This window comes from Oncorhynchus keta, chromosome 35, assembly GCF_023373465.1.
Source record: "Oncorhynchus keta strain PuntledgeMale-10-30-2019 chromosome 35, Oket_V2, whole genome shotgun sequence".
Lineage (NCBI taxonomy): Eukaryota > Metazoa > Chordata > Actinopteri > Salmoniformes > Salmonidae > Oncorhynchus > Oncorhynchus keta.
In genome coordinates, this window is record NC_068455.1 from 67,370,261 (window position 1) to 67,391,813 (window position 21,553).

Consider the following 21,553-nt stretch of genomic DNA (forward strand, 5'->3'; position numbering starts at 1 on the left):
ATCCGGGTAGCCGGAAAGTAGAGCATTGCAGTAATCTTATTTTTTTTTTAATTTACCTTTATTTAACCAGGCAAGTCAGTTAAGAACACATTCTTATTTTCAATGACAGCCTGGGAACAGTGGGTTAACTGCCTGTTCAGGGGCAGAACGACAGATTTGTACCTTGTCAGCTTGGGGGTTTGAACTCGCAACCTTCTGGTCCAACGCTCTAACCACTAGGCTACGCTGCCGCCCCAATCTAACCTAGAAGTGACAAAAGCATGGATTAATTTTTCTGCATCATTTTTGGACAGAAAGTTTCTGATTTTAGCAATGTTACGTAGACGGAAAAAAGCTGTCCTTGAAATGGTCTTGATATGTTCTTCAAAAGAGAGATCAGGGTCCAGAGTAACGCTGAGGTCCTTCACAGTTTTATTTGAGACGACTGTACAACCATTAAAATTAATTGTCAGATTCAACAGAAGATCTCTTTGTTTCTTGGGACCTAGAACAAGCATCTCTGTTTTGTTTAAAAGTAGAACGTTTGCAGCCATCCACTTCCTTATGTCTGAAACACATGCTTCGAGCAAGGGCAATTTTGGGGCTTCACCATGTTTCATTGAAATGTACAGCTGTGTGTCATCCGCATAGCAGTGAAAGTTAACATTATGTTTTTGAATAACATCCCCAAGAGGTAAAATATATAGTGAAAACAATAGTGTAGCATAGGCTACCTCTGTTGGTTAAAATATTTTTCCACTGTAACAACAAGATGGCGGCGGCATTTTAGACTTTATAAACTACTACTACTTCTACATGGGATTTATATAGCGATCTTCAAAAACCCAAAGATGCTTTACATTAGTTAAAAAGAAACACAAGAAACACAAAATCTAAACAAAAATTGAAAGTATGAGTGCATGAGTGAGCGAGTGCGTGTATGCGCATCATTGTGTGTGTGTGTTTTACTGCCACTTTTTATCTAGGAAGCCAAGGACACCATAAAACGACAGGTATAGCAACTGCTTTTCAATCTGTTGTATCATGTCCCCAATGTATGAAACAACAATTTAAAAGCTAGCCAAAATATAAACTTAAAATCAGATTTAAACTACAGTATTCTAGAATCTTTAGCTATTCATTGCAGCACTTCTATTTATAAAACAATGATATATTCATGCAAATGCAGGTCAAGCAACAAAGTGATTTGTAAAAGTGCAAAGTTCAGTTTTATGATAAAAGCATAAACCTTTACAGCTTCAAGCTACTGTTGCTGTTTTCATAACACAAACCATACATGTTGTGCAGAGTGTTTTGAGAAGCAACGTTATTATGGTGAAATACAGAAAGGACAAAACAGATTTCCTAAATGGAAGAGCGATAATCTGATATTTGACAATCATTTGGTATGGTTGAGCTCAAATAAACTGGAAAACTTTACAATGCCTAGTAAGTCTACACGCCCCTTGCATTGTCATCATATTTTGCTGCCTTCAAATTAAATCGAAAAAGAGATTAAGTTGGATTTCTTTCCCTACAGATTTACACTACCTTCTCTACATTTTCAAAGTGAAAAAGTTTCAAAGAAATTCTGGTGTGTCTTTGGCATAAAAATATGTGCAATTGTCTCTCTGAAAAATGGAACTACATCCTAGGGTTAGGTTCCGTTCGCTCCATACTGGATTTGAGGCATCGGGCGAGGGGCCTTCAGTACCTTGTGGAGTGGGAGGGGTATGGTCTGGAGGAGAGATGCTGGGTTCTGGTGGAGGACGTGTTGGACCCTTCATTGCTGTGGGAGTACCACCATCACCGTCCGGATTGCCCTCCGGGTCATCCCCGAAGCCGGTGTAGGTGCGCTGCTGAAGCCACGCATCAAGGGAGGGGGGGTACTGTCACGACTCCCGCCGAAGTCCGTCCCTCTCCTTGTTCGGGCGGCGTTCAGCGGTCGACGTCACCGGTCTTCTAGCCATCACCATTCTACCTTTTCATTTTCCATTTGTTTTGTCTTGTTTTCCCGCACACCTGGTTTACATCCCCTCATTACTCTACGTGTATATTATCCTCTGTTTCCCCCCATGTCTGTGTGTGGTATTGTTCGTTTGTTACATGTGTGACGCTACAGGCTGGTTGTGGGCCGGGTATTGTTGTACCTATGGTTCTGTATTTTGTACCATTTTGTGTATTTGTACGTTATCGCTTTTCCCTTAGGCCGGAGTGTTGAGACACAGTTGAATGTGGCTGTTTTTTTCCTCTGCCTGATTAAAGTGTGCTTGTTCACTCATCTCTGCTCTCCTGCACCTGACTTCCTTCGACCAGTTACACCCATTGTGACACCCCTCCTATCTCTTTTTCTAATAATAACTTTTTTTAGGACCCTTTAGGTATGCCCAAAGAAAATATAAAAAATATTCGGTAGAATATTGAATTTGGCCTGTACTTACTATAGCCCGTAGAAACACATTGAATAAACCATTCATAAATTGCAATAAAGACAGTCAACAAAATAAATCAAAAGGTTTTAAATGTCTGTCCTATATCTAGAAGATATAAGAAAGCTCAGGATATACAGTGCCTTGCGAAAGTATTCGGCCCCCTTGAACTTTGCGACCTTTTGCCACATTTCAGGCTTCAAACATAAAGATATAAAACGGTATTTTTTGTGAAGAATCAACATGTGGGACACAATCATGAAGTGGAACGACATTTATTGGATATTTCAAACTTTTTTAACAAATCAAAAACTGAAAAATTGGGCGTGCAAAATTATTCTGCCCCTTTACTTTCAGTGCAGCAAACTCTCTCCAGAAGTTCAGTGAGGATCTCTGAATGATCCAATGTTGACCTAAATGACTAATGATGATAAATACAATCCACCTGTGTGTAATCAAGTCTCCGTATAAATGCACCTGCACTGTGATAGTCTCAGAGGTCCGTTAAAAGCGCAGAGAGCATCATGAAGAACAAGGAACACACCAGGCAGGTCCGAGATACTGTTGTGAAGAAGTTTAAAGACTGATTTAGATACAAAAATATTTCCCAAGCTTTAAACATTCCAAGGAGCACTGTGCAAGCGATAATATTGAAATGGAAGGAGTATCAGACCACTGCAAATCTACCAAGACCTGGCCGTCCCTCTAAACTTTCAGCTCATACAAGGAGCTCTAAGCACTTGTAATCAGCAGATTCCCGGGACCACCCATACGTAGAATGTATGCACACATGACTGTAAGTCGCTTTGGATAAAAGCGTCTGCTAAATGGCATATATTATTATTATATAAGAAGACTAATCAGAGATGCAGCCAAGAGGCCCATGATCACTCTGGATGAACTGCAGAGATCTACAGCTGAGGTGGGAGACTCTGTCCATAGGACAACAATCAGTCGTATATTGCACAAATCTGGCCTTTATGGAAGAGTGGCAAGAAGAAAGCCATTTCTTAAAGATATCCATAAAAAGTGTTGTTTAAAGTTAGCCACAAGCCACCTGGGAGACACCCCAAACATGTGGAAGAAGGTGCTCTGGTCAGATGAAACCAAAATTGAACTTTTTGGCAACAATGCAAAACATTATGTTTGGCGTAAAAGCAACACAGTTCATCACCCTGAACACACCATCCCCAGTGTCAAACATGGTGGTGGCAGCATCACGGTTTGGGCCTGCTTTTCTTCAGCAGGGACAGGGAAGATGGTTAAAATTGATGGGAAGATGGATGGAGCCAAATACAGGACCATTCTGGAAGAAACCCTGATGGAGTCTGCAAAAGACCTGAGACTGGGACGGAGATTTGTCTTCCAACAAGACAATGATCCAAAACATAAAGCAACATCTACAATGGAATGGTTCAAAAATAAACATATCCAGGTGTTAGAATGGCCAAGTCACAAATGCTCTCCATCCAACCTCACTGAGCTCGAGCTGTTTTGCAAGGAGGAATGGGAAAAAATGTCAGTCTCTCGATGTGCAAAACTGATAGAGACATACCCCAAGCGACTTACAGCTGTAATCGCAGCAAAAGGTGGCGCTACAAAGTATTAACTTAAGGGGGCTGAATCATTTTGCACGCCCAATTTTTCAGGTTTTGATTTGTTAAAAAAGTTTGAAATATCCAATAAATGTTGTTCCACTTCATGATTGTGTCCCACTTGTTGTTGATTCTTCACAAAAAAATACAGTTTTATATCTTTATGTTTGAAGCCTGAAATGTGGCAAAAGGTCGCAAAGTTCAAGGGGGCCGAATACTTTCGCAAGGCACTGTATATACATCTTTTTTTTTTACACATATTGAACCCCCCATTTTTATTGGCACAAAACTACCTCCATACTTCCATTCCCTTATATTGTTTACCGTAAGACGAGTCCCGTGACACTTGTGGGTAGAGCAAACCGGAAAACACCATTGTGTTTGTGAGAGTCTCCCATTTCCACAGTGGGGTGTTTTGTTTGTAGCCCAAATGGTTAGGACAGTACAGACAGAAGTTGGCACATCAGCGTTACTGACTTTAGATGAGTCCCATGGGGCTTGTGGGGGTCGTAGAGCAAAACGGAGAACACCATCATGTTCGGGAGAGTCTCATCTTTCCATATGCGACAAGCGTTTTTGTGAAAAGACAGATTTTCAGGATATCTCATGATCTGACAAACACCGCTGTAGCTTGGCCACCTTCCAACGCAGAAGAGGGGGCCAACATAGGCAGATGCAGTGGATTGAGACGGAGCCCATGAAAAAAACACACCTCTAGCTTAAACTGACGCGTTTGGATGGGTATGTTTTTATGATGTTACCTAGATTGATGCATGGGTGCGTCAAGACTCTTAAGGATATCTTAAACCCCTGTTCATAAAGGGCTAAAAACAGCAACAATATATGACATATGTTTTTCACAAATCAAGTGCAGTAGCTTGACTAGGGTCTTCACTGTTGAAGCATTCCTTGATTTTGTCTGATATGCTTATGTATTATTTTCTGTTGCGCACACTCTTCCTCCAGATCAATATCTCTGAGAGCTCTTTGAACTCATTAGGAATTCTTGACGTCTCCGGTTTCCATGTTTATTGCAACTCACCTCTGCTATTTCCTGTATTTGTATTTGGTTGGGAGGAAGGGGATATGAGATTTAGGTCTAAGCATAGTGTGCCCCGTCGGCAACTTTTGAGTAACTCTGTGATTTAAGTTAAGAATATTTGTGGATTCTTACAATTCTGAGAAGAAGACTTAAGGTGACCTTCTATGGTGAGTGCCTGTTTATTGTGTTATCCTTCTATGTTCAATCCAAAAGCATAGGCTACCTCTGTCAGTTAAAATATTTTTCCACTGTAACAACAAGATGGCTGCAGCATTTTAGACTTTATAAACTACTACTACTTCTACATGGGATTTATATAGCAATCTTCAAAAACCCAAAGATGCTTTACATTAGTTAAAAAGAAACACAAGAAACACAAAATCGAAACAAAACGTGAAAGTGTGAGTGCATCATCGTGTGTGTGTGTTTTACTGCCACTTTTTATCTAGGAAGCCAAGGACACCATAAAACGACAGGTATAGCAACTGATTTTCAATCTGTTGTATCGTGTCCCCAATGTATGAAACAACAATTTAAAAGCTTGCCAAAATATAAACTTAAAATCAGATTTCAACTACAGTATTCTAGAATCTTTAGCTATTCATTGCAGCACTTCTATTTATAAAACAATGATATATTCATGCAAATGCAGATCAAGCAACAAAGTGATTTGTAAAAGTGCAAAGTTCAGTTTTATGATAAAAGCATAAACCTTTACAGCTTCAAGCTACTGTTGCTGTTTTCATAACACAAACCATACATGTTGTGCAGAGTGTTTTGAGAAGCAACGTTATTATGGTGAAATACAGAAAGGACAAAACAGATTTCGTAAAAATGGAAGAGCGATAATCTGATATTTGACAATCATTTGGTATGGTTGAGCTCAAATAAACTGGAAAACTTTACAATGCCTAGTATGTCTACACGCCCCTTGCATTGTCATCATATACTCCAGGAGTCCGCACCTTTTTTGGGGGGGGGTTCTGTCACATCCTGTGACTAGGGTGGGTACGCTAGTTTTTGTATTGTCTAGGGGTTTTATATTTTCTAGGTGTTCTTGTATGTCTAGAGTTTTGTAAGTCTAGGTGATTTGTATGTTTATGGTGGCCTGATATGGTTCCCAATCAGAGGCAGCTGTTTATCGTTGTCTATGATTGGGGATCATATTTAGATAGCCATTTCCCTTTGGTGTTTGTGGGATCTTGTCTATGTGTAGTTGCCTGTCTGCACTATCCATATAGCTTCATGGTTCGGTTTGTCAGTTTGTTCAGAGTTCATTTGTTAATAAAATAGAATGTACACATACCACGCGCACCTTGGTCTCCTTTGTACGACAAACGTGACATTCACCTTTCATTCAGAATCTAAAATGAACCTAACTGCATCGTCTGGAAACTACGTATTTTTTGGGAGGTTGCTTCAGAACACTAGGTCTACAATTATTCAATTGTCAAATGTTGTAAAAATGTCAGGTTCTAGGTCTGGGGTGGGCAGGCAGAGTGAAGCAGAGGCAAACAGCAAAATACTTGTATTTAAAAATGTATATATTTTTTGACAATTCCGTTTCAACACAATTCCGTTCAATTGCTTTGGTTCATAAATATAATTGTCTCTTTTTATTCTAAAACCCACGCTATTTGATATCAGACAAACATCCAAACCCAAACCAGGAAATTAAAAGGGCAGAGGAAGTGATTTGTCCATTTTCTTAAAGGTCTCACTTCAGCTCAAACAAACTCCATTAGCCATGTGCTCTCATCAACTGAAGCCGTTACATCCTCAGACAAAACCTGGTATCCTTCTTGAATGTAAACCTTGACATTTTTACTCTTTATAAACATTTAACTCAATATTTATCTTCAGTACTTCATGAATGTAGATTTAAAAAAATATATTTCATACAATATTTGATTTGATCTTAACAGACAATTCAAAACAAAACTAGAAAATACTATATCCTCAGTTGTACATGTATGTTTGTGTTGTACACAGTCATCATGCAGTTTCTTATCAACTGAACTATAAAACCAAACCACGCCCTTGGACTTACTAGGCAAGGTAATGTAAGAGACAATGATTATGCAACATCATTTACAGTGCCTTGCGAAAGTATTTGGCCACCTTGAACCTTGCGAACTTTTGCCACATTTCAGGCTTCAAACATAAAGATATAAAACTGTATTTTTTTGTGAAGAACCAACAACAAGTGGGACACAATCATGAAGTGGAACGACATTTATTGGATATTTCAAACTTTTTTAACAAATCAAAAACTGAAAAATTGGACATGCAAAATTATTCAGCCCCCTTAAGTTAATACTTTGTAGCGCCACCTTTTGCTGCAATTACAGCTGCAAGTCGCTTGGGGTATGTCTCTATCAGTTTTGCACATCGAGAGACTGAAATTTTTTCCCATTCCTCCTTGCAAAACAGCTCGAGCTCAGTGAGGTTGGATGGAGAGCATTTGTGAACAGCAGTTTTCAGTTCTTTCCACAGATTCTCGATTGGATTCAGGTCTGGACTTTGACTTGGCCATTCTAACACCTGGATATGTTTATTTTTGAACCATTCCATTGTAGATTTTGCTTTATGTTTTGGATCATTGTCTTGTTGGAAGACAAATCTCCGTCCCAGTCTCAGGTCTTTTGCAGACTCCATCAGGTTTTCTTCCAGAATGGTCCTGTATTTGGCTCCATCCATCTTCCCATCAATTTTAACCATCTTCCCTGTCCCTGCTGAAGAAAAGCAGGCCCAAACCGTGATGCTGCCACCACCATGTTTGACAGTGGGGATGGTGGTTCAGGTGATGAACTGTGTTGCTTTTATGCCAAACATAACGTTTTGCATTGTTGCCAAAAAGTTCAATTTTGGTTTCATCTGACCAGAGCACCTTCTTCCACATGTTTGGTGTGTCTCCCAGGTGGCTTGTGGCAAACTTTAAACAACACTTTTTATGGATATCTTTAAGAAATGGCTTTCTTCTTGCCACTCTTCCATAAAGGCCAGATTTGTGCAATATATGACTGATTGTTGTCCTATGGACAGAGTCTCCCACCTCAGCTGTAGATCTCTGCAGTTCATCCAGAGTGATCATGGGCCGCTTGGCTGCATCTCTGATCAGTCTTCTCCTTGCATGAGCTGAAAGTTTAGAGGGACGGCCAGGTCTTGGTAGATTTGCAGTGGTCTGATACTCCTTCCATTTCAATATTATCGCTTGCACAGTGCTCCTTGGGATGTTTAAAGCTTGGGAAATCTTTTTGTATCCAAATACGGCTTTAAACTTCTTCACAACAGTATCTCGGACCTGCCTGGTGTGTTCCTTGTTCTTCATGGTGCTCTCTGCACTTTTAACGGACCTCTGAGACTATCACAGTGCAGGTGCATTTATACGGAGACTTGATTACACACAGGTGGATTGTATTTATCATCATTAGTCATTTAGGTCAACATTGGATCATTCAGAGATCCTCACTGAACTTCTGGAGAGAGTTTGCTGCACTGAAAGTAAAGGGGCTGAATAATTTTTGCACGCCCAATTTTTCAGTTTTTGATTTGTTAAAAAAGTTTGAAATATCCAATAAATGTCGTTCCACTTCATGATTGTGTCCCACTTATTGTTGATTCTTCACAAAAAAATACAGTTTCATATCTTTATGTTTGAAGCCTGAAATGTGGCAAAAGGTCGCAAAGTTCAAGGGGGCCGAATACTTTCGCAAGGCACTGTAACTGCTGTGGGGAAAATATCAGTGGGCAATAGCTGGTTGAATCAACGTTGTTTACACATTTAATTCCCCAAGCTTTCTTGACTAACTGTCAATTATTATTTATATTCTCTCCCAGGATTAACATAACATGGAGAAGAACAGGATGGCATTGTGATGGATTCAAATACCACTAGACACTGCAGCAAATAGTGAACACAGTGCTTTTGAAAGCAATGGGACTCCTACATGGTATCGCAGTGGCTTAAAATGGGATCCGGGTCAAGTGGTAGGTTTCTTTACTTAGTTGCCACCAACATGTTCATTCATTTTTTTAAATATACTTAACCATACTCTGTCCTCACCATAGCTTCTGATAATATTCCATTGGTTGAAAATGATGAGTCAAAAGAGGATGGTATGAACTTGTTATATTGTTTAAATCATTAAATTCTTAATCTCTTTAGAAAAAAACATAATAAAAAAGAATCTAACACTATTTTTGATTTGTCATTACCCTGTCACCAACAGTTGCCCTTTTTGAAAAACTGGATTTTGTGATTATTGGCTACCATGGTGCTGGAAAGAATAAAGCAGGAAACATCATCCTGAACAAAAAGGAATTCAGTTACTGGACATCATGGAGCAAACAAGCTGTGAAGAAAGAGTCCAACTCAGGCAATCATAAAATTACTGTGATCCGCACTCCAGGTTGGTCTGGGAAATTAAGAACGGAGACAAAACAGCAGATTCTAAAATCTGTCCAGTCGTCATTTACAGATGGACCTAACGCTCTCCTCTTGGTTATTAAAATCGGTTGTACAGACTCTCTTGCTATTTTCACAAATGAAGAAGGAAAAAGCATGTTTGAAGAAATGTTCACTGAAAATGTATGGGAAAATATAATAGTGCTGTTCACAAATGAGAAAGGATTGATGAAAGAAAATATGCCTATTGACGAATACATTACTAAACTTAAACTTGACTGGTTGATAGAGAAATGTGAAGGAAGGTATTTTTGTCTTTCCGACATAAATTCATGGAAGGTTCAGAGTAGGGAGCTGATCTACAATTTAGAGGTAAATATAGCTGAGAAAAAAAATGAGAATTTCAACATGGAAGACATTGCCACAGAGAATAAACTGAAGAAAAAGACATCTCTGAAAAAAAACCTTGAAAAGAAGTACAACCAACTTAAATCACATCTGCCAAGCTATAGGAAGAATAAGAAAAAATGTGAATCCATTGAGATTAAGATAGAAAAACTGGAGAAGATCATTAAACAGAAGACTGAAGAAATACAAGAGTTACAGGCTCAAATTGATCAGTTAAGTTCCGAAGTAAAGAAACAGACAGAAGAGGACAAAGAAACAAAAGAAGAGTTGAAGCAAACAAAAGAAGAGTTGAAGCAAACAGAAGAAGAGTTGAAGCAAACAAAAGAAGAGTTGAAGCAAACAAAAGAAGAGTCGAAGCAAACAAAAGAAGAGTTGAAGCAAACAAAAGAAGAGTTGAAGCAAACAAAAGAAGAGTCGAAGCAAACAAAAGAAGAGTCGAAGCAAACAAAAGAAGAGTCGAAGCAAACAAAAGAAGAGTTGAAGCAAACAAAAGAAGAGTTGAAGCAAACACAAGAAACGTTGAAGCAAACACAAGAAACGTTGAAGCAAACACAAGAAACGTTGAAGCAAACACAAGACAAGTTGACATCAACTGAAGAAATGTCCACTAATAGTAAGTATGCTTATTGGTTTGCTATGATGCTGAGGAATGGAGCTTGCTCAATTTTAATAGCTCCATTCATAAATGTTTACTTAACCCACAACTAAAATCTTGGGTAATTTGGTATTGTTAAAAACAAGAATAGTTTGTACTTGCTTCAGCTGTCCAACATTATTTTTACGCCCGTGGAAGAAGTTTAGAAGTTGAAATTGCTAGAGGCTAGTGTTGAAACATGTAGGTTAGTGTCACAATAGGAGTAATAAACGTATCGTGCTTTACCGTTATGTTGTATTTTTCCAGTGGTGGAAATTGTCATTCTTGAGTAACAGTAAACATACCTTAATAGAAAATGACTCAAGTAAAAGTGAGTCACCCAGTAAAATACTACTTGAGTAAAAGTCTAAAAGTATTTGGTTTTAAATATACTTAATTAAGTATCAAAAGTAAAAAAGCATTTCACATTCCTTATATTAAACAAATCAGATGGCACGATTTCTAAATGTATTTTATTACGGATAGCCAGGGGCATGCTCCAACACTCAGACATCATTTATAAACAAAGCATATGTGTTTACTGAGTCTGTCAGATAAGAGGCAATAGAGATGACCAGGATGTTCTCTTGGTGTGTGTGAATTGTACCATTGTCCTGTCCTGCTAAGCATTTGGGTGTCAGGGAAAATGTATGGAGTAAAAAGTACATTATTTTCATTGGGAATATAGTGAAGTAAAAGTAAAAGTTGTCGAAAATATAAATAGTAAAGTACAATACAAATACCCTAAAAACGAGTTAACTAGTACTTTCCTTTTTTTTTTACCTAAGTACTTTACACCACTGTATTTTTTGAGAAGATTACATCAAATAATACAATACAGTTATTGTACAGGAGGCCTAGTTATACCCAAAAAGTATTTGATGCTGTTATTTTAGTCAAACAAAAACATAATATAGAGTTCAAAATTATAATCCTATATTTCTATCATATTAGGAATCACCAAAATGGGGAAGTGGCAGAACACACTTCACAACATCTTGTGTGAACTCCTTGAAGATGAATTCAAAAAACTGAAGCACTTTTTGACTGAAATCCCCAGCGGAAAACTGGAACATGCAAAACAACTGGATGTAACAGATATGATGATAAAAGCCTTTGGATTTAATGAATCAATCACAAAAACACGAGACCTCATGAAGAAGATACCACGCAATGACCCAGCTGTGCAAGACATGCTGGAGCCCTTCCTGTCAGCAATAGGAGAAGCATGGTGATTTAAACATAATTAATTAATACACTACATGCTCGTTGAACATCTCATTACAAAATCATGGCATTAATATGGAGTTGGGCCCCCCTTTGCTGCTTTAACAGCCTCTACTCTTCTGGGAAGGCTTGCCACTAGATTTTGGAACATTGCTGCAGGGACTTGCTTCCATTCAGCCACGAGACCATTAGTGAGGATGTTGGGCACTAATGTTGGGTGATTAGGCCTGGCTCACAGTCGGCGTTGCAATTCATCCCAAAAGTGTTGAAGTTGAGGTCAAGGCTCTGCGCAGTTCAGTCAAGTTCTTCCACACCAATCTCAACAAACCATTTCTGTACGGACCTTGCTTTGTGTACGGGGGCATTGTCCGGCTGAAACAGGAAAGGGCCTTCCCCAAACTGTTACCATGATGTTGGAAGCACAGGATTGTCTAGAATGTCATTGTAAGCTGTGGTGTTCAGATTTCCCTTCACTGGAACTAAGTGGCCTAGCCTGAACCATGAATAACAGCTCTAGACAATTATTACTGCTCCACCAAACTTTACAGTTGGCACTATGCATTCGGGGAGGTAGCGTTCTCCTGGCATCCGTCAAACTCAGATTTGTCTGTCAGACTGCCAGATGAAGCATGATTCATCACTTCAGAGAACTAATTTCCACTGCTCCAGAGTCCAATGTAGACGAGCTTTACACCACTCCAGCTGACGCTTGACATTGCACATGGTGATTTTAGGCTTGTGTGTGGCTGCTCTGCCATGGAAACCCATTTCATTAAGCTCCTGACGAACAGTTCTTGTGCTGACGTTGCTTCCAGAGGCAGTTTTGAACTCGTAGTGAGTATTGCAACTGAGGACAGATGATTTTTACACACTACGTGCTTCAACAGTTGGCGATCCAGTTCTGTGAGGTTGTGTGGGCTACCACTTTGCAGCTGAGCTGTTGTTGCTCCTAAACATTTCCACTTTACAATAACAGCACTTACAGTTGACCTCTAGAAGACCAGAAATTTGATGAACTGACTTCTTGGAAATGTGTCATCCTATGTCGGTGCCACGTTGAAAGTCACTGAGCTCTTCAGTACAGGCCATTCCACTGCCAATGTTTGTCTATGGAGATTGCATGGTGGTGTGCTCGATTTTATACACTTGTCAGCAACAGGTGTGGCTGAAATAGCCAAATCCACTAATTTGAGGGGATGTCCACAGACTTTGTAGTGTATGTGCTACTCACTTCAGACTCAGTTCATTATTGCCAACAGTCAATGTCATGGATCTTTGTCATCTTTTCGGTTAGATTTGTTTATAGTCATATATGTAAATGAACCCTTTTCTTGTTAATATTGTAACTATAAGCAATATCAGTTTCCTTTTCCGTATTAAATTTTGATATTGTATTATATTAGCCCTTTGATAGTTTTCTAAACACAAAGATGTGTCACTGCTTGTGTATAAGTGTTCCGGAATAACAGGCCAGAGACAAAAAAGAAAATTAGACAAAAAAAAAAAAGAAAACAAGTAAAAATGTTATGGATGACTTTGATTTAAGATAAGAAACTCAAGCAACTGTTCAGAGACAATGGTACAATACAATGGTGCCAGGGTTGCCACAGTGGATTGAGGAGAGATGAAGAAAATGAACTCTGACAAAGACATGGAGAAGATCAAGAGGCATTTTCAGATAAGGATCAACTCTGGTGGAGGTCGCTTCAGGGATAAAGACGGTAAGGAGTTCAATTTAATTGTGTGTGTGTGTGTGTGTGTGTGTGTGTGTGTGTGTGTGTGTGTGTGTGTGTGTGTGTGTGTGTGTGTGTGTGTGTGTGTGTGTGTGTGTGTGTGTGTGTGTGTGTGTGTGTGTGTGTGTGTGTGTGTGTGTGTGTGAGAGAGAAAAAACACTAACTAACCAGTACAAACATCATGTTCCTCTCAGCATTATGAGAACCCAATCAAAATCCATCATAAAAGGCATCGGGTAGAAGTAAATTCAAATATAATTTGACATACTGTATATCTTAAATGACTGCGTTTTCAGTCATTTCATTCTATAATCTTGAACCGCTCAGTTTGACCTTGTCCAGGGGTGCCTCCAGGGGTCACTGCTGAGGGAGAGGGAGCTGGAAGAGGTGTACGCCCGCGTGGCATGGTGCATCTTGGGAAGGTGGGAAGACAAGGAGAGGCTCCCAAGGAGACCATTGACAGGTTGGATGGACAGAGAGGCTGGTGAGCCGTGGTTGTGAGGAGGATGGAGGCGACTACCACTGCTCAGGGTTCGAAACACATCATCAAGCTGAAACACCCGGAGAACCTTGTCGGTGAGGAGCTAAATTATTTAAATCTCTGACCTCTGCTCAATATTCTTCTCTAAAAGTGCTTTATCACTTCCCACACACACCTTTAGCCATTAGATTATTATTGTCCAAACAAATGTCTAACAGTACTTACAATGTTACTTTGGCAATGGGAAACATAAACATTTTGTCTTTGAGCATTCTGTCGATACAAAATTAAAGCATTTCTTCACACATCCTCTTCATTTTCATACGTCTGGAAGTGTCCATTGACAACTAATCAATCTATTTTGGATTTGTACCAGACTACACAGAGTATCAGAGAGTGAATGAGGGCTTCAGGAAGACTGCCATGTGCTTAAGGTGGGTGAGCTCGCATCAAAGGGATTGGCTCTTAGGTACAGTATGGAGCCACACAGTGGAGGTGTCATAATATCCATAAAACCTAGCGGTCAAACAGGGAAATGGTTACAATAGTTTTTCCACTATAGATTTTTCCCAAAGTGATTTTTCCCAAAACTACAAATCCCTGCAAGCTCCTGCACGTCATATCTAGCTGACACCTTTGCTGACAGGTATCATTATTTTGATTGCCGATTTTCTCCATTTATCAGAGTGCCGTCAGGTAGCCTGATTTCAGATGTGTCCATGTAAACAAGATTGTTAGGGAAATCATTTTTCTTGCAAAGCATGTAAACAAACTATTATATTAATCAGACTATTCACAATTATCTCAATATTGTGTGCATGTAACCATACTCAATGTAGATGAAGGGGAGGAAACAGTTTAAAGAAGGATTTTTAAGCATTGAAAAAATTAAAAGATGGATTGTGTACAGTATGTGTGCCATTCAAGTCCCTTTGAACGGGGTATGATAGTGGTATGGTAGTAGGGGCCAGGCGCACCGATTTTGGTAAAGAACTGCAACGCTGCTGGGTTTTTCAGGCATAACAGTTCACCATGTGTATCAAGAATGGTCCAACACCCAAAGGGTATCCAGCCAACTTGATAACTGTGGGAAGTATTGGAGTCAACATGGGCCAGCATCCCTGTGGAACACTTTTAAAACTATTTCAAGTCTATGCCCTGACGAATTGAGACTGTTCTGAGGGCAAAAGGGGGTGCAAAATCAAAATTAGGAAGGTGTTCTTAATGTTTTGTACACTGAGTGTATGCAGTATACTAGGTGAAACCATGAAACATGTGACATGTTTATAACCTAAACAACAGTGTTTAAAACTGAAGCATTTAGATTTGCCAATAAGTGTTCTCATCTTAAACACAGGCATTTAGAATGTAAGATTAAACAGGATAGTCAGCTTTTTCCAGTCAGTTTTACAACCAATGCACATTGATTGATTAATTTTGCTTATACTATACAAAGATAAACAACTGACATTTTTCTAAACTAATCCAATCTGTAAGGGGTTGTACTTACTATACCCATTCCTGAGATGGATGTTCCAATTTAGATGGTTTAGGTAGTCTTGCTTGTGAAGTCCTTCACCATAGGAGTCATTCCGAGTGCAGGCTGTGGGTGATAAAATATTACAATAAATCAAATCAAACGTTGTTTGTCACCTGCGCCTAATACAACAGGTGTAGAACTTACAGTGAAATGCTTACTTACAAGCCATTAACCAACAATGCAGTTCAAGAAGAGTTAAGAAAAGATTTTCCAAATAAACTAAAAGTAAAAAATAATAAAAAGTAACAATAGCATAACAATGATGAGGCTATACACAGGGGGAACCGGTACTGAGTCAGTGTGCAGGGGTACAGGTTATAGGTAATATATACATGTAGGTAGGGGTGAAGGGACTATGCATATGGATAACAAACAGGGAGTAGCAGCAGTGTACAAAACAAATGGAGGAGGTAGGGGGTGGGGTCCGTGTAATAGTCTGTTGGCCATTTGATAAATTGTTCAGCGGTCTTATGGCTTGGGGGTAGAAGCTGTTAAGGAGCCTTTTGGTCATAGTCTTGGCGCTCCAGGACCGCTTGACGTGCAGTAGAAGAGAAAACAGTCTATGTCTTGGGTTACTGGAGTCTATAACAATTTTATGGGCTTTCCTCTGATGGCAGGAAGCTTGGCCCCAGTGATGTACTGGGCTATACACACTACCCTCTGTAGTGCCTTATGGTCAGATGCCGAGCAGTTTCCATACCAGGCGGTGATGCAATCAGTCAAAATGCTCTCGATGGTGCAGCTTTATAACTTTTTGAGGATCTGGGGACCCATGCCAAATCTTTTCAGACTCCTGAGGGGTAAAAGGTTTTGTCATGCCCTCTTCACAATTGTGTGTGTTTGGACCATGATAGATTGTTGGTGATGTGGACACCAAGGAACTTGAAACTCTCAAACCACTCTACGTCAGCCCCATTGATTTTAATGGGGGCCTGTTCGGCCTGCCTTTTCCTGTAGTCCACGATCAGCTCCTTTGTCTTGCTCACATTGAGAGAGAGGTTGTTGTCCTGGCACCACACGGCCAGGTCTTTGACCTCCTCCCTATAGGCTGTCTCAACGTTGTCGGTGATTGGGCCTACCACTTGTGTTGTCAGCAAACTTAATGATGGTGTTGGAGCAACGTGCAGTTTTATGAAGGGAAGGAAAGTGAAAGCAAAGATGTTTTACAGACTCTAGCAACTGTTTCTAAGTTCATGATGATACAAACCACTATATGTGTCTGGGAGGATATGAGAAGTCATGTGATTACGGGGAACTACAGAGAGAACGATATAGAAGATGGCTGTGTTCTATTACGAAGATGTTCCCTCCCCTCTGCTCTCATTTCCTCCCTTCACAGATCTGATAGGACTGGAGATGTAAAAACAATGTGGCGGAAACTAGATGGAGCTGCTTACACCTTACCAGTTGTCTCAAATCGGTGAAGAGGAGTGAAAGCAGGCAACAGTAGAGAAAGGCACATGCAGACAACACAGTTTCAAAAGGCTCAACAACAACTACACCCTTCCTTCCTCATAGAGAAAACATTTGAGCTCTGTTTATACATGGTGCTAAGATGTGACCCTTGTCCTGATTGTGCCCACATTTGTAGACTAGTGTAGTTGATCAAAAAGGCACATTTTGAGATGATTAGGATCAGAAATGCACACATCCTGTATGGGTATCTCACAAGTGTGACTAGTGTGAATATATACTTGTATTTGTCCTGTTTGACACATGTACAATTGTGTAAAATGTACGAGTGTGTGGTGTGAAATGGAAATGTGTTTTTTGCATAACCCACTCTCCCTGAAATACCCTCAGAGAGTTGGGTCACAGCCAGGGATGTGCCATTATTGACATCGACCTGGGAACAATTAGGGTTAAATGCCTTGCTCAAGGGCAGATTGACAGAATTTTCACCTAGTTGGCTCGGGATTCGAACTTGCATTCAAACGCTCTCACCGGTAGGCTACCTGCCAGCAGACAGATCTGGACAGTGAAAACATTGAAATCATCATTATCCCGCAACTATAAAAACATTGACAGATGGCACCATTGGCTTATGACATCAATATGTGTCTTAAAAGGATTTTAAAAGAATATCGGTCAAATAATTTGCATACAGGGAGGGACAACAAGGATATCTGGTCACAATGCAGACACAGTGGGTGGGTAAGAGACACTTTAATAGCGTGTGTAAACACAGACCTGAAAATGTGGTCTAATTCAGAATGACTAAAAGATCAGGACCAAGGAAGCATAACAGCACCAAGTTAAAACAAAGCTTTTGGCACAGCTGAATGGATTGAACAGATGACTGTAGAATACCGGATATAAAACATTGCTTTAAAAAACCTCATGAAGTTTTAATGTTCATGTTCTGTTATAGTAGAGGACACTTATCTTCATGAGAAGATGGCTTCACTGTCTGGTGAGTGCCTGATGATTGTGTTGACCACCACAGAATTAAATACAACACATTATATATAACTGTCTTTTGGAGAACCGATGCTGTAATGACCGAGGAGTCTTTTCACTCTTCTTGGTTCATTTACAAGATTAGTTAATAACAAAACTGTATCATATTAAGAGAAACGAGCTTAGTTAATAACAAAACTAATCATGTTAAGAGAAAATAACCAAACTAAAAGTGTTTAAGGATGTTACCCATAGACAATATGCATATAATATAATTATTGAACATAATTATTTAAATAATTATAGAACTTAAACTAAAGCTTACCATAGTCTACTTTCAGTTAGTTTAAACTACTATTGGAACAATTTGGAAAGTTCCTCTCACATTGTTCATAAAAAGGCAGAGTGTACCATTTTTAAAAGACATCAACACAAATCAACTACACTACTGGTCAAAAGTTTTAGAACACCAACTCATTCAAGGGTTTTTCTTTATTTGTACTATTTTCTACATTGTAGAATAACAGTGAAGACATTAAAACTATGAAATAACACATATGGAATCATAGTACCCATAAAATATATTATATTATAAAATATATTTTATATTTGAGATTCTTCAAATAGCCACTCTTTTCCTTGATGACAGCTTTGCACACTCTTGGAATTCTCTCAACCAGCTTCACCTGGAATGCTTTTCCAACAGTCTTGAAAGAGTTCACACATATACTGAGCCAACTGATTTGTTGGCTACTTTTCCTTTACTCTATAGCCCGACTCATCCCAAACCATCTCAATTTGGTTGAGGTCGGGGGATTGTGGAGGCCAGGTCATCTGATGCAGCACTCCATCACTTTCCTTCATGGTAAAATAGCCCTTACACAACCTGGAAGAATGTTGGGTTATTTTCCTGTTGATAAATGATTGTCCCACTAAGCGCAAACCAGATGGGATGCATTATCACCGCAGAATGCAATGGTAGCCATGCTGGTTAAGAGTGCCTTGAAATCTAAATAAGTCACAGACCGTGTCACCAGCAAAGCACCCCCACACCATAACACCTCCTCCTCCATGCTTTACGGTGGGAAATACACATGCAGAGATCATCCATTCACCCACAACGCGTCTCACAAAGACACGGTGGGTGGAACCAAAAATCTCAAATTTGGACTCCAGAAGAAAGGACAGATTTCCAGCGGTCCAATTGCTTGTGTTTCTTGGCCCAAGCAAGTCTCTTCTTATTATTGGTGTCCTTTAGTAGTGGTTTCTTTGCCGCAATTCGACCATGAAGGCCTGATTCACACAGTTACTTCTGTGAAGCATTTACTTGGGCTGCAATTTCTGAGACTGGTAACTCGAATGAACTTATCCTCTGCAGCAGAGGTAACTCTGGATCTTGTATTCCTGTGGCGGTTCTCATGAGAGCCAGTTTCATCATAGCACTTGTCGGTTTTTGCGACTGCACTTGAAGTTCTTGACATTTTCGTATTGTCTGACCTTTATGTCTTAAAGTAATGATGGACTGTTGTTTCTCTTTCCTTATTTGAGCTGTTCTTGCCATAATATGGACTTGGTCTTTTACCAAATAGGGCTATCTTTAACACAAGAGATTGGCTCAAATACATTAAGAAGGAAAGAAATTCCACAAATTAACTTTTAAGACACACCTGTTAATTGAAATGCATTCTAGGTGACTATCTCATGAAGCTGGTTCAGAGAATGACAAGAGTGTGCAAAGCTGTCATCAAGGCAAAGGGTGGCTATTTGAAGAATCTCAAATATAAAATATATTTTGATTTGTTTCACACTTTTTTGGTTACTACATTATTCCATATGTGTTATTTCATAGTTTTGATGTCTTCACTATTATTCTACAATGTAGAAAATAGTTTTTTTTAAACAGAAAAACCCTTGAATGAGTAGGTGTTCTAAAACTTTTGACCGGTAGTGTATATTATGTGGTTTGACATGATATTTGATTTCACGCGGCGATTAGTATTCACCTATCACTCCCATTGATTTATTTTAGATAGCAGTGGCTGAACTTCGCTGAAGTTTGTAGTGGCTTTTCTAAAGGAATGGACCAAGGACTAGAGTTTCTCCTAGCCCATAGTTGAGGGTGAGAAACCAATTGAGGTTTTAAAATACTGAACTTCTTCTTTATGTCAAAAACTGACCAGGTGAGGTAAGAAACGTAAGAATGGCTAAAGTTACAAATAACATGACGTATATAAGCTTGAAATATAAGCAGTTCTAAAACAATCATATTAAATTGCAAGAAATGGCAGATTGGCAGTCTCCAAACCATGCAGCTTCTGCATCACTTGTGAAAGCCCTCGGGAGTTATATCTAAAGGTTGCCATTTTCCTTGGCTGACCTAACTCCCAATGTGTCTTCTCTCCATAGAATGATATAAAGAACCCGGCCATTGTCTTCTATCAAATGGAATCTGCCGTAGTTCCTTGGATCTAGTGGATTTTAAACACGAATCCTATATGACATTGCGGTATGGGAGGCAGGCACAGTAAAAAATCATATGTTTCAGATCATTACTTTCCCAAAAAAACATTAATTCACATTTCTTTATCAAAATCATTTTTGAATGAATATGAAATAATAAATTACCCTGCATCGCTGTGTCCTCTTCCCAGTCACTGATAAGGTTTCAATAATAAAAAATGAAGAGTTAGATAAAGACGATAGGTTAATCATTTAAGAAATTATAATGCCTATGGTCCCAATTCAATCATTTACAGACAAAGAGTAATGGTACTGTGGATTCATTCTAAATGTTAAAGGAAAACTCCACCCAAAAACTATTTTGGTATTTTTTTCATTAGTCCTTTGTTGACATTGCCCCAAAATGTTTTGCATGTCAGTAATCAAGTTTTCAAGATATGTAACTTTCAAAATACAGAAATCTGGCCCGTATGATGCATTTTCCATCATATGATAGAAATAGAAATAGTTAATATAGTGTCATTTTGGAGTCACCTTTATTGTAAATAGGAATACAACGTTTCTGCACACGTCTACATTAATGTGAATGTTATTCCCTCCCCTCTGCTCTCATTTTCTCCCTTCACAGATCTGTTAGGACTGGATATGTGAAAGCAATGTGTCAGAAACTAGATGGAGCTATTGCTTACACCTTACCAGTAATCTCAGATCTGTGAAGTGGAGTGAACAAAGGCAAAGTGAAGGGAACATGTCCCTGGAATGAAACGTGCAGCCAAAAGACAAGAGAGAGACCCGAGATGGGTGGTTTTAACATGGAGGTTTCAACACACCATTCCTTCGTCATAGCAGAACAACATTAGACACAGTTAAACAGATTGTGCAGATGAATATCCATCATTGCTTTAAAAAACGTCATGAAGTTTTGAGTTAATGTTCTGTTATAGTAGAGAATACTTGTCTTCATGAGAAGATGGCTTCATTGGCTGGTGAGTGCCTGTTAATTGTGTTGAACAGATAATTCTCGGGAGTTTTTCCTAGCCACCGTGCTTCTACACCTGCATTGCTTGCTGTTTGGGGTTTTAGGCTGGGTTTCTGTACAGCACTTTGAGATATCAGCTGATGTACGAAGGGCTATATAAATTAATTTGATTTGATTTGATTTGAATAGAACATATCTTTTATATAACATTATGGGGTGTTTTCCCAGACAGAGGGTG

General features: G+C 39.2%; 1 protein-coding gene across 4 annotated transcripts in view; it reads left to right on the forward strand.

Annotated features, from left to right (window-relative positions):
* The first annotated feature begins 4,920 nt into the window (after positions 1-4,920).
* Positions 4,921-21,553, forward strand: part of LOC118368891 (uncharacterized protein PF3D7_1120000-like) — a 36,268-nt gene continuing 19,635 nt past the window's right edge. The window contains exons 1-7 of one of the 4 annotated variants that reach the window (XM_052497359.1): positions 4,921-5,212; positions 8,886-9,035; positions 9,117-9,164; positions 9,278-10,474; positions 11,450-13,443; positions 13,783-14,031; positions 14,313-14,370. In XM_052497359.1, the coding sequence (XP_052353319.1) occupies positions 8,996-9,035; positions 9,117-9,164; positions 9,278-10,474; positions 11,450-11,730 (1,566 nt within the window). In that variant the 5' untranslated portion in view covers positions 4,921-5,212; positions 8,886-8,995 and the 3' untranslated portion in view covers positions 11,731-13,443; positions 13,783-14,031; positions 14,313-14,370. Of the gene's footprint in view, positions 5,213-8,885; positions 9,036-9,116; positions 9,165-9,277; positions 10,475-11,449; positions 14,032-14,312; positions 14,371-21,038; positions 21,323-21,553 lie in introns of those variants that run through there. The other 3 variants (XM_052497358.1, XM_035753356.2, XR_008093401.1) reach the window with 3 other exon arrangements.